General features: G+C 34.9%; 1 protein-coding gene across 4 annotated transcripts in view; it reads left to right on the forward strand.

Moving 5' to 3' along the window:
• The window catches only part of CWC22 (CWC22 spliceosome associated protein homolog), a 65,231-nt gene that overhangs the window by 36,101 nt on the left and 1,949 nt on the right, over window positions 1-27,181 (forward strand). For 3 of the 4 annotated variants that reach the window (XM_032407070.1, XM_032407089.1, XM_032407081.1), the window contains exons 9-19: window positions 4,472-4,607; window positions 4,693-4,899; window positions 5,007-5,069; window positions 9,556-9,660; window positions 10,963-11,044; window positions 14,798-14,858; window positions 18,291-18,368; window positions 19,035-19,187; window positions 20,635-20,762; window positions 22,500-22,601; window positions 22,697-22,917. In XM_032407070.1, coding sequence (XP_032262961.1) covers window positions 4,472-4,607; window positions 4,693-4,899; window positions 5,007-5,069; window positions 9,556-9,660; window positions 10,963-11,044; window positions 14,798-14,858; window positions 18,291-18,368; window positions 19,035-19,187; window positions 20,635-20,762; window positions 22,500-22,601; window positions 22,697-22,917 — 1,336 coding nt within the window. Of the gene's footprint in view, window positions 1-4,471; window positions 4,608-4,692; window positions 4,900-5,006; window positions 5,070-9,555; window positions 9,661-10,962; window positions 11,045-14,797; window positions 14,859-18,290; window positions 18,369-19,034; window positions 19,188-20,634; window positions 20,767-22,499; window positions 22,602-22,696; window positions 22,918-27,181 lie in introns of those variants that run through there. The other variant, XM_032407099.1, reaches the window with a different exon arrangement.

Raw genomic sequence — 27,181 nt, forward strand, 5'->3', positions numbered from 1 at the left:
TTGGTACCGGTTGAGACCTGATTTGTGACCTAGGATGTGATCTATTCTGGAGAATGTTCCATGGGCACTAGAGAAGAATGTGTATTCTGTTGCTTTGGGATGGAATGTTCTGAATATATCTGTGAAGTCCATCTGGTCCAGTGTGTCATTTAAAGCCTTTGTTTCCTTCTTGATCTTTTGCTTAGATGATCTGTCCATTTCAGTGAGGGGGGGGGGGTGTTAAAGTCCCCTGCTTTTATTGTATTGTTGTCAATGTGTTTCTTTGATTTTGTTATTAATTGGCTTATATAATTGGCTACTCCCATGTTAGGGGCATAGATATTTACAGTTGTTAGATCTTCTTGTTGGATAGACTCTTTAAGTAGAATATAGTGTCCTTCCTCATCTCTTATTATAGTGTTTGGTTTAAAATCTAATTTGTCTGATATAAGGATTGCCACCCCAGCTTTCTTTTTGATGTCCTTTAACATGGTACATGGTTTTCCACCCCCTCACTTTCAATCTGGAGGTGTCTTTGGGTCTAAAATTAGTCTTTTGCAGGCAGCATATAGATGGGTCTTTTTTTTTTTTATCCAATCTGCTACCCTGTGTTTCTGATTGGGGCATTTAGCCCATTTACATTCAGGGTAACTATTGAAAGATATGAATTTAGTACCATTGTATTGCCTGTAAAATGACTGTTACTGTATATTGTCTCTATTCCTTTCTGGTCTATGTTACTTTTAGGCTCTCTCTTTGCTTAGAGGACCCCTTTCAATATTTCTTGTAGGGCTGGTTTGGTGTTTGCAAATTGTTTTAGTTTTTGATTGTCCTGGAAGCTTTTGATTTCTCCTTGTATTTTCAATGACAGCCTAGCTGGATATAGTATTCTTGGCTGCATATTTTTCTCATTTAGTGCTCTGAATATATCATGCCAGTCCTTTCTGGTCTGCCAGGTCTCTGTGGATAGGTTTGCTGCCAATTTAATGTTTCTACCATTGTAGGTTACAGACCTCTTGTCTTGAGCTGCTTTCAGGATTTTCTCTTTGTCTGTGAGACTTGTAGTTTTACTATTAGATGTCGGGGTGTTGACCTATTTTTATTGATTTTGAGGGGAGTTCTCTGTGCCTCCTGGATTTTGATGCCTGTTTCCTTCCCCAAATTAGGGAAATTCTCCACTATAATTTGCTCCAATATACCTTCTGCCCCCCTCTCTCCTAGTTCTTCTTCTGGGATCCCAATTATTCTAATATTGTTTCATCTTATGGTATCACTTATCTCTCAAATTCTGCCCTCGTGATCCAGTAGCTGTTTATCTCTTTTTCTCAGCTTCTTTATTCTTCATCAATTGGTATTCTATATCACTAATTACCTCTTCTGCCTCGTTTATCCTAGCAGTTAGAGCCTCCATTTTTTATTGCACCTCATTAATAGCCTTTTTGATTTCGACTGGGTTAGATTTTAGTTATTTTATTTCTCCAGAAAGCGCTTCTCTAATATCTTCCATGCTTTGTTCAAGCCCAGCTAGTATCTTTATAATCGTTATTCTGAACTCTAGTTCCGACATCTTACTAATGTGCATATTGATTAGGTCCCTGGCAGTCAGTACTGCCTCTTGTTCTTTTTTTTTGAGGTGAGTTTTTCCGTCGTTTTGTCCAGAGGAGAATAGATGAATGAGAGAACAAAATGCTAACAGGGTACCAGTGACCCCCGAAAAATATACAGTAAACAAATCAGAAGAGACCTGAAACCAGGGGAAAAGAAAGGGAAAGAAAGAAAAAAGAAAAAGAAAAAAAAAAAGAATATGGTCAACTATGATCAGGCTGGTGCATAGATCAGTGCCACACACTAGATTTTGGGTTTATTTTGCTCTGTTAGAAGAAAGTGCCTCCCAAAATTTTAAAGAAAGAAAAACTTATATATGTACAAAAATAAGGGTAAATATGATGAACGGATGGAATATGGCTGTAAAGATGAAAATTATAAAAGATTTTATAAAAGGAATTGATAAGTTGTTTGGAAAAAGAAAGAAGAGAAATTAAGAAAAAAAATAAAAGGGAGAAAATGTGATCAGGCAGGAGACTAGAACAAAGCCATACACTAGAGATTTAGAGTATATTTTGGTCTGTCAGAAGAAACTGTATCCCAAAATTTTAAAGAGAAAACAACTTATATATAGAGACCAAAAATAAGGTTAACTGCAATGAAGGGATAGAACATGACTCTAAAAATGAAAAATACAAAAGATTTTTAGGGGCGCCTGGGTGGCTCAGTCGGTTAAGCGGCTGCCTTCGGCTCAGGTCAGGATCCCAGGGTCCTGGGATAGAGCCCCGCATCGGGCTCCCTGCTTGGCGGGAAGCCTGCTTCTCCTCTCCCACTCCCCCTGCTTGTGTTCCCTCTCTCGCTGTGTCTTCCTCTGTCAAATAAATAAATAAAATCTTTAAAAAAAAAAAAAGGAAAAGAAAAAAGATTTTTAAAAAAGGAATTGATAAGATGTTGGTTGAAAAAGGGAAAAAGAAAATTTCAAAAAAAAAATAGGAAAAGAAAATTTAAAAAATTAACTTTGAAAGACTAAAGAATCGTGGGAAAAAAAGCCATGAATTCTATGTGCAGTATTCCCCTAGTGCTGGAGTTCTGCTGTTCTCATTGATCGGTAAACTTGGTCTTGGCTGGCTGTTCTTGCTGATCTTCTGGGGCAGGGACCTGTTGCAGTGATTCTCAAATGTCTTTGCCAGAGGCGGAATTGCCCTGCCCTTGCCGGGCCGGGCTAAGTAATCTGCTCGGGTTTGCTCTTGGTAGCTTTTGTTCCCTGCAAGCTTTCTGTACAGCTTTGGAGGACGAGAGTGAAAATGGTGGCCTCCCAATCTCTGGCCCGGAGGAGCCGAGAACTCAGGTCCCCACTCCTCAGTGAGCCCCCAGAAAAAATCAGTCAATCACTCCCATTTCCCTGGTCTATGGCGGCACTCTGTGCTCACCCGGCCACTGTCTCTGCCACCAGACCCTGTTTGGAGTCTCCAAACCCAGCAGATTCCTGTGGTGCGTTCCCACGCCACTTTTCCTGGGGGAAGAAGGGGAGTCTCCCCAGATCTGCCGCTTGTTGGATCCCTGCTGGAAGAGCAGTGGCCCGATTGTGCCACGGATCACGGTTTATGGCAGCCCCAAGCTGAGAGCCCGCTCCTCAGCTTCATCTCTGCAGCTGGCTTCCCTGCTCTGATACCTGGGAGCTCTGCCACACTCAGGCACCCCCGGTCTTTCTGTGACTCCGAGGGTCCTGAGACCACACTGTCCAAGCGAGGGTTCCACCTCCCACTTAGCCACTGGATCGACGTCCCTCAGCGGAGCAGTCTTCTAGAAGTTCTGATTTTGTGCTCCTCTGCTCTATCACTTGCCAATAGGGGCTGACGGAGGCTCCCTTCCCCTGTGGTCTATCTTCCTGTATATCGCCTCGGATTCACTTCTCTGCACGTCCTACCTTCCAGAAAGTGGTCGCTTTTCTGTTCAGAGAGTTGCTGCTATTCTTTTCTTCGATCTCCTGTTGAGTTCGTTAGGTGTTCAGAATGGCTTGATACCTATCTAACTGAATTCCTGGGACCAGACGAAATTTATGTCTCCTACTCCTCCACCATCTTGCGCCTCCTCCAGGGCAGTATTTTCTTATCACTGATGTAAGATTGTTAGACCTTCCCACCATCCCACAAAATAAAAGCAATATGTATTTTTGATGTTGTGCTCAATGGAAAGGATATTTTCCTGAGTTAAGACTTAGACTGTTTCCTTCCGCATCTCAAAGAAGTATCCGACCTTAGGAAGGCATACATACAGTGTCCTGAAAATGCTTCCTAGTACATTTCCTTTTCACAGCAAAGCTGCTCAATAGACTTTTATTTGCATCCTACCTGGCATTGTTTTTAAGTATTAATTTTTGAACATGGCAAGTGTCAATAACTTTATTTAGTAAAGAAAAAGAAAAAAGAGGGAAGTGTTTCCAAACTGTCCTTGAGTTCCAGACACAGTTAAGATATTTTCTGATAAAATTATTCATGTAATTTAAGAACTATTTGCTGTATAACAGAATTGCTGATAGAACGAACTAGGAAATGGATATAGAGAGTTATGGTTGTGAAGAAGGGCATTAGAAAAAGTGTAGTTTAATTTTTAACTTCTATTTTGAAGCTAATTATGGCATTTCCTGTAGCTATTATAATAATGTATAAGAATTATTTCTTCTGGAAATAAACAGGTGTATTTAATGTAATCAATTTAGGTTTTGGAGCAATCACCTGGAAATTTTTAACAGACATAATGAGAGTGAAAGAAAAATTGTATCCCATATTTGGAGTATTTCTGTATGTATTCTAAAAACTTTGCTCATCATGTGTATAATGTTATTGCTGCAAAAACCAGATTTGCTAATTTTTTAAATTACTATCAATAGTAGGGTAATATATGTAAAAGCATTTTCTCAATTCCATATGTCTTCAATCTGTTTAAGGCACATGAAGTTTTATGCCTAGAGATGCTCACTTTGCTCCTGGAAAGACCAACTGATGATAGTGTTGAAGTAGCTATTGGTTTTCTCAAGGAATGTGGCCTCAAATTAACACAAGTGTCACCAAGAGGAATCAATGGTAACTATAAGCCCTTGGCTTGATATTGAGCTTTTGTTTGAGTATTATAATATCTTTTGCTTATTTTCTTTCATTTTAACTTTAGCTATATTTGAGCGCCTCCGAAACATTCTCCATGAGTCTGAAATTGACAAAAGGGTTCAGTATATGATTGAAGTGATGTTTGCTGTACGGAAGGATGGATTCAAGGACCACCCTGTTATCCTAGAAGGACTTGACTTAGTGGAAGAAGATGATCAGTTCACCCATATGCTCCCTCTGGAGGATGACTATAATCCAGAAGATGTTCTTAGTGAGTCTGAGTTGGGGGGGGTGGGCCGGGTACAGGGTGAGTTGGGAAGTGGGGCACCAACAAATGTAAATATAGAAAATAAACAAGTTTTAATTTATGTTTTTAAGATGTTTTCAAGATGGATCCTAATTTTATGGAGAATGAAGAGAAGTACAAAGCTATTAAGAAGGGTATGTACAATTTTATAATCTATTTTGGATAAGTAGAAGCAATTCATGTAGTTATATAATACTGATAGAAAGGTTTAGATCACTGACCTAATGAAATCTCTGCTGTTATGAAGCCATTCTCTTCACTGTTTTCCCATGCATTATTTTTCTGTCTGGTGCTTGTTTGTGGTATTACTTCATTCTAAATTATTTACCTCATTGTCCCTGTCCTCTTTCCATCTATTTAAATTATACAGCCCTTAAGTCTCATTCCTCTTAAGAAATGTCTATATAGGGTCGCCTGGGTGGCTCAGACGGTTGAACATCTGACTCAGTTTCGGCTCAGGTAATCATCTCAGGGTCCTGAGATTGAGCCTTGTGGTAGGCTCAGCAGGGAGTCTGCTTGAGATTCTCTCCCTCTCCTTCTGCCCCTCTGTCTGCACACACGCTGTCTCTCTCTCTCTTGCTTTCTCTCTCTAAAATAAATAAATAACTCTTTAAAAAAAAAAAAGAAATGTTCCTATATTACTAGTGGCCTTTATTTTAAGTTCACTACCACTTAAGAATTGGTGCTTAAATTGATGTCCAATGTAATATTCAACTAGATGCTATACTTTTATTATAAAGTACAGTATTTTATTATTTCTTCAGAGCAGGTTGATATCCTGATAAAATCAATGACAATTCCAGATAGGCTATCAGTGCTCAATAAATTAATAAATTGATTATTATTATCATTTGTATGTTATCAATATATTATAAGCACTAACTTTGGACAGACTTTGGTTTGTATTTTGTCTGTGCCATTACTAGCTAAGTGACTTGGCACAAATTACTTGTTTGATGTAAATGTTACTTGTTTGTTTAAGAATAAATAAATACAGTGCTTTGTATTATCATAGAGCAAGTATTTAGGCGATGCTTTTTTTTTGACATTTGTATCATTTCTCTTCTAAAGTTAATTTTCAGGGATACCTATATAATTATATTATAATTATAATTTTATAAGTTCGTTTCCCTTGAGTTGTGATTTTATGTGAGAAGTACTTACTGTTCTGAAAGCTCTCAGGAAGACAGCAGGAGGCCTAGAGCTCTGGTCACTTCCTCCATTCTGTGCTTCAGTCAGGCTTGGAAGTAGAATGAAATAGAAAGTAAGGTGTAAGCAGCTTTCCATTTCTATACATTATTCTGAAAATCTGGTACAATAAAGAGATTGCTCTCCTTAGATGCCAGTTTCCTAGGGACATTTCACTACAATAGCCAGATTCCTTTTGCTATTACAATTTAGTTTCTAGACATGGAGAATTCCTCAGACCTATTTTGCCTTCTTATGAACTTCTTTTTCTGCAGTATCACTCAAAGATTCTAAATGGTTTTATGGAATTTTTATCATACCTAGTATGATTTTTTTTTTCTTTTAACTTGGAAACTCCACATCCATTTCTTTAGGCCAACGGTGGTTGAGCAATGCTAGGAAAGTAGTACTTTTCTTTATTATAGCACCTAAACTCTCTGAACTTAAGTTGCCTTTATACTCTTAAAATTATTTAGGACTCCAAAGAGCTTTTGTTTGTGTGGGTTACATTTATTGACATTTACTTCATTAGCAATTAAAACTGAGAATATTAAAAACATTTATCAAATTATTTCAAATTAACAGTAATAAACAGTGTTATACATTATATACTTTTATGAAAATAACTACTTTCTGAAACAAAGAAATTTAAGAAAAATGGCATGTTTTATATACTTGATACAATTTAATGTCTGACTTAATAGAAGATGGATTAACATATTATTTGTGATTTCAGTCTCTTGCAATAGGTTGTTTTCATTGAAGTATATGAAGAAAATTTAGCCTCATGGATAATATGTATTTGGAAAAGAGAGAAGTATTTTAATAACCTTTTTAGATAGTGTGTATATTCTTTGTTAATACTATGCCAGTATTTAAAAGCTAATTGTTTCTTAAAGATTAATTGCAGTGTGAAACCTGAAACAATATTCTTGAATTTTCATGCTCTATTACATCAAAATCCACTGGCCTGTCACTTTGAATGGATCTTTTACCCATGCAGGATTTTGCAACATATTCCATTGGTCATTTAGAAAATATCAGTTCACTCAGTTATGCATATCTTCTAAGTGTTAACATGTCAACATTATCAAAATTAAATTAACACATTAACATGATATCAAGAAATCACATTTATTAGTATTGCCACCTACCTCATCAGAGAAGTCTAAGTATTGGGAAGCTATCAACCTCACAGGAATGGATCCAAGTTCTCCAAAGTTCTAATTTTCTCTTGAGAACTCACTATTTTATCATGGTAGTAAATACTGTTAATTATTTTGTTGAAGTGACAGTCTCACTTTGTTTATATTTGAGAAAATGTCTGCCAGATTCCTAACAACTATAGTTTGCCAACCATTCTTTCAAGTAAAAATGGAAAACATTACTAATTGACCTTGCAAGTCAAAGAGTAGCACAAGTGCTTTTCTTTGAGATAACCATCACCACTGTGCATCTGTCTTTAACAGAAGGGCTGTGTATGAATTCATGTTTTGCTACTCAGATGATTATATATGCTTACACGTTAGGGCTGAGATTCAGTGAAATTAGCAGTTTTCTACTTCTTCCTCAAGGGCATCCTCAGGTCAAACTAGCTCTTTTCCTGCCTCCAAGAACATGGCAGTAAAGAGCAAGTGATGGCTGGTTCAGTTTGGTGCTTGATTTGTGCTCAGATTGCAGCAGCTTCAACTACCATTGCTTTTGGATGCTTGTAGATGGTAGCACAGCGGAAAGGCAGATAATGTCTGGATGTTGTTATGAAAATAGTTGTGACCTCACAGACCACCTGACAGGTCTCACTGATCCCCCAGGGACTTACATCATACCTTGAAACCGCTGCTTTGTTCAGTTAATGAAATCCAGTTGTCATTGCCTAAGTGATTTCAGTAAGTAGATTCTCAAGTGGAGAGATGAGGAGAGGATGATGTAAACGACCAGACAATTCATTTGACCTTCATTCTTTCATAAAATGTTCTTCTAGAACTGGCATAAAAAAATGGCCACAGCAGGAAGTGGGCACAGCTTTAGTAATTAGCACCTTAGCGTGACCCAGGTGCACTTGTGTTTTAGGTCTTACAGCATTTGGGAAGACAGCAGGAGTGCCTGTCTTCCTACTATTGAATACTAAATAGTTTCCTCTCTTAAAAGTCTGTCTAAGCTATATTATGTAATAGGAAACTAGACACTTTACATTATTTCTTGAAGTCACATTTGTTAGAGATATTCTTGGGATTTGTTTGTCAGCTAAGGGCTGAATGACAACTCTTCGTTTTAATAAAATGATTTATTTTTCACAGTATGAAGTTTCCTGCTAGCATTAAATATTATATGTGGCTCCTGAAATATAGTGCTCAGTTAAATAAAAGAAATTAGAATTTCCCTAAAAGTAAGTTCACCCTAAAACTTTATCTTTTTTTTTTTTTTTAAGATTTTATTTTATCTGACAGAGAGACACAGCGAGAGAGGGAACACAAACAGGCGGAGTGGGAGAGGGAGAAGCAAGCTTCCTGCTGAGCAGGGAGCCTGATGCAGGACTTGATCCCAGGACCCTGGGATCATGACCTGAGCCGAAGGCAGACACTTAATGACTGAGCCACCCAGGTGCCCCCCCTAAAACTTTATCTTAAAAACTCTGATTTTAGAAGAAATGCAAAAGTGGAGTGTTAGCCAGGTTTGTAAAATCTTTTATCAGATCAACAGAGCACACACCATTGGGCGAAATATAACTTTAGTTTTTTTTCACTTGTTAACTATTAATATGATGACTATCTTTATGTAGTCTCTTATTTACATTGCTGTTTTCATACAGTTCTAGATGTAAGTTGTATTTTAAGAAGTGATTTTCCAGTGAAGTGTCCATCTTACCAATTTTTTAAAAGGCTTTTAAACTTCTGTTTCTGTTTACATGTGGAAAGTCTTGAGATTAATTGTAATGTTCTATTCAATAGGTATACGTTAGAATAAAAATCTCATTACTGTTTATTTAAAGTAAACACTAAATTATGCAATTATTTTTTCTCCCTTCTTTGTCTTTCACAGCCTAAATTCTTATTTTCTATATCTAGCCTTAGCTTTGTATAATAGACTGTATCCTTTCTGATGCTGAACTAATAATATTTTGACTCCAGTATACTAGTTTCCATTCATAATTTGTTTTTCCGGTGCTCTTGCTCTTTTGGAAAACCTTCATCTACTTTTTTTGTTGTTGTTCTTCTCATCCCTTTCTTATTTTATGACCATTTTCTACTTGGCAGAAGAATGATATGTATGGCTCTCTGACCACCTAGGCAATAACATGAGACCCCTGTGCTCACTTCGTTGGTGATAAACTGTAGCCACTATGGATTTTGGCGAACTGAGAATTATCTTTTCAGAATGAGATTCATGTGTATCACTTGCTCATTAATATTTTCCCATACTTTGTTCTGATAGAAATTCTTGATGAGGGAGATAGTGACTCAAACACAGACCAAGATGCTGGAAGTAGTGAAGAGGAAGAGGAAGAAGAGGACGAAGAGGGAGAAGAAGATGAAGAAGGTAAAAGCTCATTCAAGTAATACTGTAAAATACTCTGAAATTAAATTAATTCTAATGTAATCCTCTAAAATAGTGGTTCCCAATCTGTGGAGGGCTGGGGGCTGCTACTGGCATCTAGTGGGTGAAGGCTGGGGATGCTGTTAAACATCCTACAAGTCACAAGACTGCCCCACCACAACAGAGTATTATCTAGCCCAAAATACCAGTATTGCTAAGGTTGAAAAACCGTGCTCTAAAAGTGTTAAAGAAGGAAATCCTTTTTTAATGATAATCAGCATAATTTCAATTTGACATTTTATGCCTTTGAGTATAAACCATGAAAAAGATGCATTCGTGTTGAGTGCATGTGATTTCTGCAACCCGACATGAATGTGACAGATGAATGTGGCTAGGTGTTTGCTATTCATTTTGGCAACAAAGAGTGGGGAGGCCAAAAGCTGTGTTTGCACAAAGCAGGCATAATGTTCTTCTTCAGCTTTGATTACTTTATTTCACAGAAAAATAAGCTCAGAACTTTATTTTATTTAAGTCTTAGTTAAAACGTCAAAATATACGTAAGACTGGTCATTATTTACTTATATTGCATATTTGAAAATATTAAGAGTATATCTTTCCCTTTTAGGACATAATCTATTTTAGTTCTGTCCTAAAGTGTAATTATTCTTCTACAACATATTTTATAAAAATAAATTCAATTTTTTTTTCCAGTGACTTTCTTACTTAAAACATTTCCTGACTATGTACTATATTTAACTTTAGAATTTCTTTGTTTTATGTGAAAATACTGTTCAAATAAGAACTACTAAATATTTATAGGGGAAGTTGTCCTGCATTAGATAAGAGAAAATTTTGACAAATACACATACTTATATTGGACCCATCTAGTCTGCCATGATGACCCAGTGTTCTCTGAAACTGATTTTCTATCCATAATTTACAGTCCTTCCAAATTATCAAGATACTGTTTATAATTCTAGAAATAGTATTTTACCAAACAACAGCATGAGTGCTGCCTTTTATAATGTCTAAATGAGCAGGCAACACAGAAACAAAAATATTTCTGGCATGATTCTGGACTTCTTTGAACTGACAAAAGTTATTAAAATACTCTAAGATATGGCAGAAGACTGGAAATGGTTACTTTGAGCTCTGCAAATACTATTTTACACTGTAGAAAAGAGCATTATTGTTAAACTCGTAGATTCTAAATATTTATGAAAAATTATTATCTAGAGATACGTATTCAGTCCTTCACACTTATTTTTGTAGTCTCATAATTTTATTATGTTTAATTTCTTTCAGGACAAAAAGTGACTATTCATGACAAAACAGAAATTAATCTAGTCTCATTTCGTCGTACAATTTATCTTGCTATTCAGTCAAGGTAAGATACTGTAGTTCAGTTGATCCTTATTTTTGATAGAGGATGGACAAGAAGATGGGATTTTTAGAATCTGATGACAGAAAACTAGATACCATTTCAGGGATTCTCAAACTACCTGCCCAACTTCATAGATCCCTGCTGTTGGTTCTTTGCTTCAGGAGAAAATTATCTTTATTTGGAAGGTCTAATTGTGTTACATAATTAAATGGGTTTTTTTAACTGTGTCATTCCTTATAGTTAAATATCACTAATAAAAACCTGAAGACAGCTCTGTGTTATAGAGCTGGCACAGTATATAATTATAGTGGAAATTTAATATTTTTTTAATTTGGTTTCTAATTCTGATTCTAAGCATAGAAGTACTTTTATGATAACTTTTGGACACTTTTTTTGTGTGTGCAAATGGAAATGAATATAAATGGAAATAGGAAGGTTTTGAGGACCCTTTGAAGTAATGTTAAGTAAGAACTACTGTGATGTCATGTGAATATCCTATTCCCTTTGAAGGCTGTGAGTTTGGTTTGGAAGAGAAATAAATGAAATATTAAATGCTTAGTACATCTGTTGTTTTTTATGCGAATCAGCCTATTGATTTAATGGGCACAGTGTTTACATTTTGCACCAGAGGAGGAATGTTTTCTCAGTTTTGTTTTCTTACTAGGTTTTGTATATTTCCATTTAGTATGATGTAATAGCAAAAATGATTCATACGTAGGAGTCATCCTGTTTTTATTCTGTCTGAAAACTTTTTGGCTTAGATTCATCTTCAGAAAGGGAAATGTTAAAAAACAAAACATTGGCTAGAAATATTTTTGGTTTATCCTTACCTATTTCTTTGCCTTTCACATGAAAGAAAAATCTATTAACTTATTTTTTCATACAAACTTAAAGTGAAAAATGAGAAGTTTTTGTTTTAGGTAAAAATTCTTAGTTTGACCTTTCATTTATCCTTTTCTAGAAATTCAACAGTAATCTGTTATAAACAGCAGATTCACTGTTTTAATATTGCTGTTAACATTAACTTTGAAGAGTTACAGTGGAGCTGTTTGGATAACTATTTAAAGGAAACTGTTTTTTTAGTTTACCAAACCTTGATAATCCTTGAACCACACAAAAGATTTGAAAAATGAAAGCATCAGACAGGTGACAATCATGATTACAGAGTGGTACCAACTCTAGTAACAGCAGTACTGTTTTATGTGTTGGTATTTGTTAAGAGTTCTGAGCCCCTGAATGTCTAGTAAAAATAATTTATATATGACAGAGTTTACTATACTTAAAATCTCATACATATTTTAGAAAGAACCACAAAGACAGATGTTTAAAGGACATGGTTGAGGGAGTCATGTAATGGGATCCTGAATCATAAAGTTATTGAACAAATATCACTCTAGACTAATAAGTGCTATTATTGGTCATTAAAACAGCTGAAGTGATTTACTTTAATTTTTTTTTCAAAGCAGCAGTACTCAGTATTAATGATTTTACTGAGATAGAGGTAAACATTATTGGCGGTAATTTAAATTGATATGCTCTTTATGGAAAGTCTTTTAGTAACATGAATCAGGGACTTAATGTCCATGCCATTTGACCATTCTTTTTCATTATATTTCTTAAAGAAATAGAAATTGACAGAATTATATATAGAATTGTTCAGTACAAAGAAAAAAAGACCATCTTGTCCAATACAAATAATCAAATGTCCAGTTTATGCCACCATTGAAAGTTAGGCTAATGTGGGAATTGTTACTGATGTGGGCAAGTGGTCTGACTTAATGTGAAATGGGGCAAAAACTGTATATAGACACTATAGTACTGTACCAGTAGTATTATCTTAACTGTTTAAATAGGTAGACAGATTCTAAAAGTGATACATTAACATATCAACAGTGGTAGTCTTGAGAGGAGATTGGATTACAGATTTTTTTGTGTCTATGTTTTCCAGTTTTTTATGTTTTTCAAAAGTCTTATGTTTACAGTATACCAGTCTGTACCAAATATAATATAAATCAAGAATGGAATATAATCATCAAGTCAGATGGCAGTGAGGGCATTTTATACACTTTGCTTTTGGAAATCTTGCAAACAAAAGGACAACAACTGAACTGTGTGGTGATTTTATTTTTTTAATTTCTTTCCTTTTAGACTTGTTGACTGATCTCACCTGTACTCTTACCTTCTTACTGTCCTGGCTCCTAAATGGCCCTCTCTCATTTACACAAAACATAAAATTATACAGTTGGTTTTGTTATTAAAAAGTAAACATTCCTGTTTGTTCTTGCTTTCAAATGATGTCCCACTCTGATTTTGCATTATTGAAGCTGTAGCATCAGAGGGAGGTGGGTTTATTGTTTTCCCACCAAAATTTCTTAGATTGGGAACATCAACAAAACCAGCTGTAAACACAGCTGGGAAATTAGCATCATGTAAAATCATTTTTCTTTACCCTTCCCTCAGTCACTATTTATTTGTGTTAAACCTGAAATTCATTTGATTTAGCAACCTAAGATAACTGAAACAACAAGCAAATTTAATTCATTTAATATTTACATTTAGTACAACTTCAAAACAATCTTGGTATAGGAAGTTACCAAATACTTTTAAAATAAGAACAAGGAAAATGACTATCATACAGCTAGCTTTCTCAATGGTACTTATTAGATAAACTGAAAGTTATAAAATATTTTTATTAATTGATTAACTTATTTTTCAGAAATTGCAGGGTTTTTTCCTGCATACTAATTCTGTTTTTAAAAAAAATTAAAACTAGAAAAGAAAATGTCAACATCTTTCAAAATACTTTTTGGTAATATTGCTATATTGGTGAAGTTTATCAACTACAGTTTAATATTTTAATCTTAGTGCCAGATATTGTTTAATATTACCTGTTGCAAAAGCTCTTTCTGATATATTTCTTCATTTTAGTTTGTTTTTTTTAATTCCATTACATTGTACCATTCTGAGTTATTACTCTATTGTGCTTATGAAACTCAGTAAGTATCAGAAGCTGAGGAATCAGGTGAACTATAAAACTAAATTCATGGTCATCTATTTCAGTGGTTGATTATTTTATACTGCTTTTATCAAAAGAATGAAGGTTTGAACATTCTACAAAAAGTACAAATACATTAGTATTATTCCTGTATTGAGCTCACATTGAATTTGATAATTTTCTTAAGTATATTGGAAATATTTTTAATGAAACTTACATGAATGTTGTATAAAAGCAAATAATTTTTCCTTGTAAGTGATTTTGGTTATTTACTATTTTTATACTTAGTTTTTGAAAATGAAGCACTGTGGTTGGGTATGAATCATGATAACTTATAAATGTGGTGATTAAGCACTAGATGTCATGCTGGGCTCTGGGGCATCTTTTACCTCTTACTGACTTGGGTCAGAGATAAGTGGAAATATTTAGCAATGTCATAAAAATATGTCTACTTTCTGTCTATATATTTGCCCATTCTGGACAGCTTATATAAATGGAATCAAACTGTATGTGGTCTTTTATATCTGACTTTTTCACTTCACATAAATCAGAGTTCATCCATGTTGTAGTACATCTCAGTACTTCATTCTTTGTAGAATTAAGAGCTATTTCTTTTCTATATACACGATACAGTACTGTGAAGTTACAATAAAAAAGTTATTTTAAACAATTATTAAAGTGAGATCCTTGTTTATAAAAGAGTGCTATAGTTTAACAATGCTGCAAGTTTTTAACTTATTGTGACCATTTTATCTCTACAGTTTAGATTTTGAAGAATGTGCTCACAAATTGCTGAAAATGGAGTTCCCTGAGAGCCAAACAGTAAGTTAATATTTTTTTCTTCTATTAGGAAATAATATTGGTTATAAAAATGTTTAAGACAGTTAATATAGGCTTTATGAATTGAAATAACTCAGTATTGAATATTCATTTTTTAATGTAGCTATTCTAAAATTTTAAAATAACTTAAAACTTAGTTCTGGGGTGCCTCATAAATGCTACTCATTGCAGTGAATTAAATGGACTGCTCAAATGGGATGTGGGAAAAGGAGGAAGTCTCTGAACCACTGCACTTTACATGAATTTCTCAGTGGTTGCCTATAAATCAAATGGTGGCTTAAAATACAATAGGAAATTTGTTCCTTAATTAATTGCCTACTCCATCTACTTAATGCACTAAAACATTCTTTTGTGGTAGAAATTGTAATGATCACCATACATGTTGTTACATTGTTTTAATTGGATATAGAAGAATCTGTCATTTTTTTTTCATTCATTAATTCAACAAAATGTATTCAGCATATACTACATATCAGACTCTCTACAGGGTATCAGGGATTCAGTAATCCAGTACATATTAGCCCCCTCTTAGTCCAGGGGACTCATAATCTTATAACTTAGTATCTACTTCACTGTTCAAAGTATCATAGAACCCTAATGACAAAAATAATAAAGACTGGATTGAGTAGATTATCTTGGGTGTTTTTTATAGTTGCATTCTTATCTACATTGCTCCCTGCCCATCTACATTTTAAATCCTTGGAACCTGAGCCAAGGCTTTTGGGGTTTTGTTTTTCACACCCTGGTTTACACATGGTAGACCCAGCACAGATGCCACAGTGAATAGATCAACTCTAGGCTGTTTCTATTTCTAAAAGATCTTGACTATCTGAGCTGTTACTATTAGGTGTAAGTGCTTTGTTTTAAGGCTTTAAATATGATCTGTTATGGGGATTGGCAGACTGTGGCCCAGGCCCACTACCCATTTTTCTAATTAAAATTTTATTGGAATACAGCCATGCCCATTGGTTGGTGTATTGTGTATAGTTGTTTTCACCTTATGGCAGCAGAATTGACTGGTTGCGACAGACATCTTATAGCCTCTAAAGCCTAAAATATTTACTATCTGGCCTTCGATTGAAAAAGTTTACCAGTCTTTTTCTAGATTATGGATTTCTTCTTGAAATGCCATGGTATGTAATTTTGAGAAGAAATGAAAGTTCTTTTTTCCCTCTTAAAGTTTGTTTACTGGTATATTAGAAACAGTGTACCTATTTGTACCCTGGGTGCACTTGATGTGTTCACTTTTGAAAGGAAATAAATTAGTGAATTAACCTTTAAAATTATAATTGAAACTGAAATTACTATATGATCTTGTCACATTATTTGAGGAGTATAATTAAGTCATTATAACTTTTATTAATATTAATTCAGAGGATAGTTGTTCTAGAACTAACCTCAACATATTTTGATAGTTGGAAGAATGTCGTAGTGCATCTATTTTCATGCACTCAAAAGACTCTTCTAAAATAGCTATAATATTTAATTAAAATGTTAAAATATTTAATTATTATAAGCCACAGGGAATAACTCTTATAATTGCATTTAGTCTAGGGAAGAAAGTAATTTGTTTTATAAGTAGCACTGGCTTTATTAACAATGCTGTCAGCATATTACCATGTTATGTTGTTTAAAACCTGATTAACTGTTATGTTATTGTAAAATACAATGTTAGTAGAAAGAGTTGAAAATGCATTTTAATATATCAAATTAACATAATATGGCAGAACTCAGAAAAACCTCATTTTAACTTTTTAGTACTATATTAAATTTTGACAAAGTACATTTTTCCAGAACTTACACATTAATAAGCATTTTTTTTAATTGAGGTGACTTGTGACTAATCATAAAAAAATAATTTAGCAATGTAATGACATCTAGAAACAACTTAATATTGTGAATTAAGTAAGGCTTTTTGAGTAGATTGTTTTATAAGTAGATTATCAACTTCCAGAACAGCGCAACCAATAGAACTTTCTGCAGTGATGAAAATATTTGTATTCCACGCTGTCTAGTATAGTAGCCACTAGTCACATGTGGCTTTTGAGTACTGAAAATGTGGCTGGTATGACCAAAGAACAAAAATTTTAATTTTATGTAATGTTATTTAACTAATTAGCTGGGGGTTACCATGCTAGACAGCACAGTTCTAGAGTATCTGTTCTGTGCTTCTTTGGGACCCTTTTCCTCCCTCTTGCGCATAGATATATGCAGTAAGTGTAGATAGACCTAAGTTTTAAAAATATTTACAATATTTACTTAGGTTGCATCTCACATTGTTAAATATGACAGAATGTCAAAACTGCTAATTGAAAATATAAAGGTAAAATTAAATAGAAGTAAAAATGAACTGAAAGGGTATATATTATATTTTATTTAATAAATATATTTTTATATATTATGCATTATATTATATTTTCTGTTTATAGAACACAAATACATTGCAGTTACTATATTTGGAAAAAATAATCTTTAACTTTTTGGTAAATGTTTTGTAGAAAAAGATATTTAGTCAGTTCTACAGCAGTGGTCAGAGAATGAATTTAGGCCTTTTTTCATTTTGTCTCCATTGATTTGTCCATGTTTCCTGAGTTTCTTTGTCTATGAAATTGATATAATCAATACATATTTCATTACAGTATTTTAAAATTACAAATCATTTGTGACGATAGTATTTCCTGGTCCTGGATTTACTCTTGCATTTATTAGTTCAACAGAATTTTACACAGGAGTTTTCAAGGCACATAAATAGCTGATTAGACAATATATTACTCCAGCGGTCATGGAATGATTTGATCTATTTGTATAGATTTATCAATAGATAGATGTATATGCGTAACATTTATTTTGAGGCTGGGAAATCCAGCCACAGAGGTGTTTTTTTCTTTATTAACCAGAGTGTCATTTAAGTTAATGTTGTAGCTGTGTTTATTTATGCTTCTATGAAGACTCATGTTCTACCTTTTCCATACTAATTAAATATATTCCTTAATAATTGAGTTTAAAGGTGTATAACTGAATTGTTAGGTGGCGTATTGATGATCTGTATTTTTAAAGATTTTGTGTAGGAACTTTTTAGAATACAGTCTATTCAGTCTCTTCATGGTGTATCTGTTTCATATAGTAGATTTTCTTGAAGTGGTTCATACTTAATATGAATTTAGAATTTTTTAATCTAATTAGCATGGATGACTATGGAAACTGTCAGCTAAGCTGAAGGCTTTAAAAAACTATAGGCTTGACATAGATTGAATTTTTTAATTTTGTCTTAATAACAAGCTCACAAAGCTTTGGAAGTTTTGTATATTTAAAACCTTATTTAAAATTCAGGCTGTCTCTGTCATATTGATAAATTATCATATAGCATGGATTCATTGTGTTCTGAATTATTAATGCAGTTTTTTTTCCAAATAGAAAGAACTCTGCAACATGATTCTTGACTGTTGTGCCCAACAAAGGACATATGAGAAATTTTTTGGGTTATTAGCTGGGGTGAGTTCCAGCCTCATTTTTCTTGTTGGAATGTAATAGAATCACTAAGGGAATCCTTAACATGAATATTGTGAATTAATGTGTCTGCTTTGTGGTCTTGTCTAATACAATAGCAAATCTTTGCTAAAAGCTCGTTGCTCTTCCCTTCCTCAGGTTTCCCATCCTCTGTGGTTTCCTCCTTTCCTACTTCATTTTGTAGTGCCTTAACATTGCATGTGACTCTTCCAGAACTTTTTGAAATTCTATATGCTTTGTAACAGTTTCCCAAAGAGGACAATTAAATGTTGCCTTTTCAAAATCTCAAAGCAGTTTCTGAAGTCAAGTACATGTTCAGGCAGCACAAATAGAGCATGAGCTAAAATAAGTTTTTAAATCTAAACTCTACCCACAGAGAAATATATTTACATAGTATGCAAATGTATGTGTCTATGATAAGCTACTTGTATAATTTTGTTTTAGCATATAAACCCCAGGTAAATAGGGATGATACATATTACCTTCTTTTTTAAGCATTCCATCATATAGCACAAAAAGATTGAGTGATATGATATATAAAATATTTACTAATTTTTGATTCAGTAAATTTAGAAGGATCTGATATGCTCATAATGGTATTGAGAGTCAATTTTTAGTGGTACTGACATTCAATTTTTTTTTATTTATTAGCGATTTTGCATGCTAAAAAAAGAATACATGGAATCCTTTGAAAGTATATTCAAAGAACAATATGATACCATCCATCGCTTGGAAACAAACAAATTGAGAAATGTTGCTAAGATGTTTGCTCACCTTTTATATACTGATTCACTTCCATGGAGTGTAAGTAGATGGGTTGATATTTATACTTCCTTCCTAATCCCGTTATTCTCGAATAGAGTATTAAGTATAATATAACCATACTTTTCCTATGTAGGAAATGTACTTTTAAAATGAAATGTATAGCAAACTTTTACTGTAATGGCTATCTTTGAGGTTATATTCATATAACATGGGATCGAGAAGCTAAGTAAATAACATGAGTATAAGAAATACCATCCTAGGTGATTTTAACAGTCCAAACATCACAGTCCTTTTTAATAGTGATGGCTAATGGTGTTTTCAGGGAAAATAGAGATTTTCATCTTCTCTAGGTGTGCACATGTGAATACACACTCATACCCACATACATCAGTAGCTTGGTGGTCCATGCATCGTGTAGCCAGTTCTTTAGAACAAGATAAGATATCCTTGATACACAGATGTATACTGGATTGGAATTTGAAATGCATTCATGAAGCTGGCATTTATTGTACAACTGCTGTTCATCCAACAACCATTCATTTAGTTACCAGCTATGTGCCCAGTCACTTGAGAGAGATACTGGGCATCCAAAGTGAATTATATATGATCTCTGCTTTCAAGAAGCATACCATATAAGAAATACATAAGGTAAGATATGCCCATAGCGCCAATACGAAATAACAAGTGATAGGTTATAAGAAAAGTGAAGTTGAAAGAAAGAAATTACATCCAAGAGGAAAGAAAGAAGAGGATCACATTGTAGAATACCACAACCTGATGGTAGAATGAGGCAGCAAAGTGACCTCATAAACATTAGATTGTTGTAATATTGTAAGTACTAAGTATGTCTGGCTGCATTAATAGGCATTTTGTAAGCTAACCTAGGAGCCTGATTATAATAATATTTTTACTTCTTTTTCCCCCTCTGGGAATGAAAATGAAATCAAGGTTTTAACCAATTGAAGCAGATGGGTTCCTGGAACACAGAACTCATAAAGACTGGAGGTTACTTTTAGTTTTATTTGTCCTAAAACATCTCTCTATGGCTTCAGTTTTTAAGCCTCAAGCTTAGTATTCAGAACAAGCCATCACTCTTCCTGTCTTTACCCTTATTGTATATGTAGTACACAAAACTGTAGCCTAATGCTCTAAGTGGCATTTTGCCCCAAACCCTTATATATATCCACATTTTGATGAGTGAGTTTTAGGAGCTAGTAATCTTTGCTTCAGCATTATATACTCACAGCAGAATATATCTCTGCTATAAAAAGCACATTACTCAAGAAAGAATGAACTCTATTTCTGTAGTATCTTAGCGTTACAAAAATTAGCATAGAGAGGTAGTCTTAAACTTTGCCAAGAAGCAATACTTATTAGGACAAAGAAAGATATTCACGGATAATTCTTTAGAGACGCTTAGAGTTATAAATGTTGGTCATTTTGTCTTTTGAACAAAATAAAATTGTCTTTTAATTTTAATTTTCAGGTTCTTGAATGTATAAAGCTAAGTGAAGAAACCACTACATCATCCAGTAGAATTTTTGTTAAAATATTTTTCCAAGAACTTTGTGAATATATGGGTCTTCCTAAACTTAATGCAAGATTAAAGGATGAGTAAGTTTATCATTATGCACTTTTTATTCTTACTGTCCTCAGGAATTTTCTTCCATTGTAGCAACATAAGTCCACACTTGGTTGTAAAAACAATAGTTAAACCTCTAGGACTTTCTTCATCCACTAATTACAACTCTGAATCTCATGTTCTGTGGCACAGGACAACATGCAGTTTTTAATGTTGGATTTTAGTTGCAGTAGAGAAAACACAGAATCAATGCCTCTTTTAATTTAGTTAGAAAACACAAAATTCTTTTGTATGTTCACTGGAGTTTTCCAATAATGAGTACTACTTACAGTTTTATTTTCATTTTTAACCCTAATTTTGAACCTTAGAAAATTAATTAATTTTTGTTATCAATGGATAATTGTAAATATATTTAGATGACCCAGTCATGTAATTGTTCAAATTATTACACTGAATGAGAGTCTTGTTCCGGGACTATTGTGTAATCCCTATCTCAGCTTTCTTATTTCCTGTTTATTCAGATTACCCATTGCCACTCACATTGACTTCTACTGTATTCACACTGCTGAATCATCCTTTCAGATTTCTTAGTGACTACCTGCCAAGTCAAGTACTTTTTCTCAGTCCTCATGCCCCTGGACTTCCCAGCCTTACTTACACAGTTGACCACTTGCTCACTGTGGCTCTTCACTTTCTTCTCAAGAATTCTGCCTCACTCTTCATGGTCTCTACTCTTCAGCCTACCTCTCCTCTTTGCCACAGTTTCCATTCTCTGGGCTAGTCCATCTGCTCCCTTTAGCTTCATAGACTAACTTATTGGTCCCTGTCTACTTCACCAGGTTTATCTCCTCCCTCTCCACAGGCTGCACCAACATTGCTCAACTAATTCATGCTTCCTTACCTCCATTTCCAGAGCTAGAAATCCCCTCTCTTGGTCTATCCAGCAAAACTCTTAATTATTCTCCTTATATGTCACCTTTGTCTATGAAACAGTTTGTCCTGACTCTGCTGGTTAGTCATTCAATGTGGTACTCAGAACAACATGTCCAAACCACCTTATATTGTTAATGTTTTTTTTTGTTCCCCTTCCTAGAAATAATAATTATATGCAGGCTTCATCCATGATTTCACTCTTCTGTTGACTACTTTTCCCCATCCCCCAGTGCCATGCACAGTACTGTGTGTGCATGTATGTGTGTGTGTGTGTGTGCATATATACACACACAACTTTATTATATACATTCACATACTACATATATATGCGTGTGTGTATGATTATATATAGTCTACAATATGTGTGTATGTGTGATGTATAAAAAAGTTTTTAAAAACTTCTGTGGGTGCCTGGGTGGCTCAGTCAGTTAAGCATCCGACTCATGGTTTCCGCTCAGGTCATGATCTCAGGGTTGTGAGATCGAGCCTGGTGTTGAGCTTTACACTCCATGGGGAGTGTGCCTGAGATTCTCTCTCCCTCTCTCCCTCAGGCCCCGCCCCCCACACACACACATGCACAGGCTCTCTCGCAAATAAATAAATAAATAAATAAATCTTTTCTTAAAAAACCTCTGTTGTAACTTTAGTAAATTATGACTTGACCCTACTCATTTCATTTAGATAGCATGTAGTCTAATAAATGATATAAATCACTTACTTAATTGTATTTCATTTACTAATTTAATAATACATAGAAAATCTGAAAAATGACTGCATACTGCCTTTTTATCTTTAAGCAATGTGTTCTCTTTTGTTTATATTTTTTCTTGTTTTAGAACCCTACAGCCATTTTTTGAAGGGTTATTACCCCGAGATAATCCAAGAAACACTCGGTTTGCCATCAACTTCTTTACGTCTATAGGTCTTGGAGGTTTAACGTAAGGATAATTTTCAGAATTTTATTTTCATCTTATAAAATTATCTCACAGTTGCCTTCGAAGCAGAAACTAACAGAGATTATATCTTTAATTAGGGATGAATTGCGTGAGCATCTCAAAAATACACCAAAGGTCATTGTGGCACAGAAACCAGATGTTGAGCCAAATAAATCCTCCCCCTCCTCTTCCTCTTCCGCATCCTCCTCTTCAGAGTCTGACTCCTCCGCCTCTGATTCGGACAGCAGTGACAGCAGTTCAGAGTCTTCCAGTGAAGAGAGCGATTCTTCATCCAGCAGTAGTCAGAGCTCTGCCTCAGGTATGGACACTCATTTATAATTGATTGGGCTCTTCTCTAACAAGTATATTGCTGGTGATGTTTACAGCAAGGGAACAAAATAATTTGATTGCTTAATTATTATAGATTCAGTTGTTTAAAAGCCACGATTAATAATATAAATGATCATCTATCACTGCTGGAGTCTGTAGTGAATTGCATTATTTATAATGCTGAGATTACCTATTGGCATCCCCTTCATAGAAATGAAGATGTTTCATTGGCAAATACTTATTTGAGTGATGACTGAAATACCATTCATTCATAATGCCTATAATCCAGTTTATAGCTTTCCTGGTGTTTAAAGGAATTTTAGTTTTTTACTTTAGTGAGGGTTTATGTTATTGACATGCGCCATGCATTCAGTGCGTACTTCCTAAGTGTAAATGTTCATGAAGAGAATACATCCATGTGCTAGCTACCCATAACCAGAGTTACCAGCTACTGCCACACCTCCCATCCACTGCCTCAGGGCAGCTTCTGCTCTCATTTGTAATTATGTAATTCATTGTGCCTGCTTTTAACTTTATAACTATGTTTTATGAACTCCTTTATGTCTGGCTTATCTTTCACAATTACTTTTGTGAGATTCACCTGTAATACTGCATTTAGTTATAGTTCATTCAATCTTACTGCTGTATAGTTTTCCACTATATGAATATGCTACAGTCTATTTAACATCCCTTTTACTCAGCAGCAATTTAGATTATAAATAGTATTCCCGTGAATACTCTTATTCATACTTGGTAGATATATGTATATGTACATATGTGCATTTCAGTTGGGTGTGTGCTTGGAGAATCACTGGGAATCACTGGGTTGTAGGTTGTGTGCGTATTTAGCTTTAGTAGATAACTGCCAGTTTTGCAAGTGGTTATTTCAGTTTATACCCCCATCAGCCATGTTTGAGAGTTCCAGTAGCTCCCATCCTCACAGCACTTCAGTTGGCTATCTTCTTCATTTTAACCATTCTGGTAGATGTGTAATGGTATTGCATTGTGGTTTTAATTTGTATTTTCTTGATCACTAATGAAGTTGAGCACTATTTTATATTCTTATTGGCCATTTGGGTATTTTTCCTTTTGTTAAGTGGCTGTTCAAGTCTTTTGCTAGCCCCCCCCCCCCTTTTTTTTGTTTTATGAAGTTGTCTCTTCTATAAATTTGTAGGAGTTCTTTAGGTTTTCTGGATATGTATCTTTTGTGACATGTATGTATTGCAAATAGCTAGTTCAATTCCATTCTTGTCTCTCCAGGCCTGTGCAGCTGCCAGAGCTCTGTTGGTCTCTCTGTCCCTCAGCAGCAGCCCTGAATCAGCAGATGCTCACAGGGAGAAAGTGGCTGTAGAATGTCAACTTACCTCTCTATGGTTCTCCCCTCCTTGAATCTTGGCCCTTATTCAACTTAAAGTTGCAGATAGTACAGAAAATTCCCATATAGCCTTCACCCAGCTTCTCCTAATGTTAGCATTGTACTAACCAGAGTTCAATTATCAAAGCCAGGAAATTAACATTGGAACAATGCATTAAACAAATTCTTGAATTTGAATTGAATTTCACCAGATTTTCCATTAATGTCCTTTTTCTTATTCCAGGATCCTACTTGCATTGAACTGAGTTTCTTCTTAGTCCTCTGTATCCTGTGATAGTTCCTCTCAGGCTTTTCTTGGTTTTAATGGCTTTGATACTTTTGAAGTCCTCTGGTCACTTATTTTTTAGAATGTCCCTCAATACGGATATCTGTCTGATGTTTTTACATGATTAGAATGAGGTTATGCATTTTTGGACAGAATACCGTAGAAATGTATTCTTAATGCATCTTATCTTGGAGTTCATAATATTAATGTGTCTTATTGGTGACATTAACTTTGATCACTCAGTTAAGGTGATATCTGCTCGATTTCTTCATGGAAACTCCTTTTCTCTGTAAATTAATGTCTTATATAAGGGAGATAATTTGATACTATGCAAATCTTCTCTTCCTCCTCTACCTTTCACCCTTTAATTTTAGCATCCATCTTTGGATCTTGTCTGCAATACTTAACTGCTGTGGTGTTTGCCGAATGTGGTTTTTCCATTTGCTTTTTTTTTCTGCATTTAGTAATTGAATTTCTTCTGCAAGAAGAAGTTGTCCCTCTCCCCCCTCCCCATTTATTTATTAACTGTATATTTTATCAGTGTGGACTCATGGATATTTATCTGAATTAGTTAAAATCCATTATTGTCATTTATTTTGTTGTTCAGGTTATTTCAGCTTTGGCAATTAAGAGCTCCTGCAAGTTGACCCCTCTGTCCTTTCAACATACCCCTATCCTTTTTTTGAGCACTGCCTTTCTTTATAACATCTCAAGTTGTTCAAGATCTTTAGTGCCTTTAAGCAGAAGATTTTAAATTTTTATCTGGCATTTCTAGTAGTTTTCAGCAGGGGCACTGGTCTTCCACAGCTTTCTTCATCCTCCCCAGAAGTGGAAATACAGTAGGAAAGGATTTTTTCTTTTTTTTTTTTTTTTTTTTTTTTAAAGATTTTATTTATTTATTTGAGAGAGAGAGAATGAGAGACAGAGAGCATGAGAGGGAGGAGGGTCAGAGGGAGAAGCAGACTCCCCGCCGAGCAGGGAGCCCAACGTGGGACTCGATCCTGGGACTCCAGGATCATGACCTGAGCCGAAGGCAGTCGCTCAACCAACTGAGCCACCCAGGCGCCCGGAAAGGATTTTTTCAAATGTGCCATTTTCTGAGAAGGTCTGTGGTATTTTCCCCAGGGTCAACTCTGTTTTCTTCCATCATAGTATCTTAGTCTGAATAAGAGATAGTCTAATTGTCCAAAACACATATTATTTCTTATTTTTTAATGCATATTTTAGTGGCAGGACAAAGTAGTTTGGAAGGTTGATCTTTATACTCTTGTTCTCTGGCTTGTTGCACTTAAAAGAGTATTAGATACTGTGTGACAGCCAGAATTGTGGGACTCTCAGTATTTTATGTTACTAGAGCAAGATTGCATTTGCCCACAGGAAGTCTTATTCTTGAATTAAAATATATAACATTGTTCATTTAATATTCACCTCTTTTAATTCTAAAGAATTTGTTATTTCATGGTATCTGTTTTGAGAACAGATGATAACACAGCATGAATTGCTGCAATAAGGAATCTTGCTGATTCAGAATTAATTTGCCTCATCATACAATTTCAGTAGAGAGCTTTCAGTTTTATTAGTAAAATATTAAGTAGCATAAAAACAGTATGAACTGCTCCCAAATTAGAAAATTGTAAAGCAAACACCGAAGAGTGGGGAGGTTGCATATTATGGTAGGGCTCAGGGTTTTGTGTCAGCGACACAAGAAAAAGAGTGGTGTAGAGTAGGGTCAGAGAGACGCTGATTTAGCACACAGCCAGATGGTTTCTGCTTGGGTAGCTGCAGCTCAGCTGAGAACCAGAGAAATAAATCCTTAGTGGCAAACCAATGGACTGTGCCAAGGGTAGACATTTGGCAGAAGAAATACAGGTTGGTACAGTGAGATTTAGGTGGAGATAGGACGAAGGTAGGCAGTTTTCTACCATATTTTCTTCTTTCTGTATATGTATGAATTTGACAGAACTTTTGGTCATCTTAGCAACTTTGACTTATGTACCCAAAAGAAATAACACAAATATAAAGTGATTAAACTTGTTTTATAGCTTAAAATTTCACTGTGATTAAGATTTATATTTGTGATTGTATCAGTGAGATTGAATTGTTCTAGGCCATTTCAGAAGAGTTTTCTCAGAAATCAAGCCTTCATAGCTCTCATAAAGCATATGATTATATGTCTTAACAAGCTTCTCTTCCTGGTGCAGATACTGCTTCTCTGATAGCACTGGAGAGCAGAACTATTGTGGGTTTTTTTTTAAGATTTTTTTATTTATTCACTTGAGACACAGAGATACAGAGAGAGAGAGAGAGCATGAGCAGGAAGAGAGGGAGAGGGAGAAGCAGGCTCCCTGCTGAGCAAGGAGCCCGATGCGGGGCTCGATCCCAGGACCCTGGGATCATGACCTGAGCCGAAGGCAGACACTTAACCAACTGAGCCACCCAGGCGCCCCAGAACTGTTGTTTTTGTAGAAAGAGGTTTTTATTTGAAGAATGTATATTTGTGCTATTAAACAAACTCATGCACCCCACTCCCCCACCTTTAGGGAGTGATGTTGCTGGCATGTGTGATCACTGTATTTTTTAGAAGTGGAAATGTTAGTCACTTTATAAAAAACT

This window comes from Phoca vitulina, unplaced genomic scaffold (assembly GCF_004348235.1).
Source record: "Phoca vitulina isolate PV1807 unplaced genomic scaffold, GSC_HSeal_1.0 scaffold1, whole genome shotgun sequence".
Taxonomy (NCBI): Eukaryota; Metazoa; Chordata; class Mammalia; order Carnivora; family Phocidae; genus Phoca; species Phoca vitulina.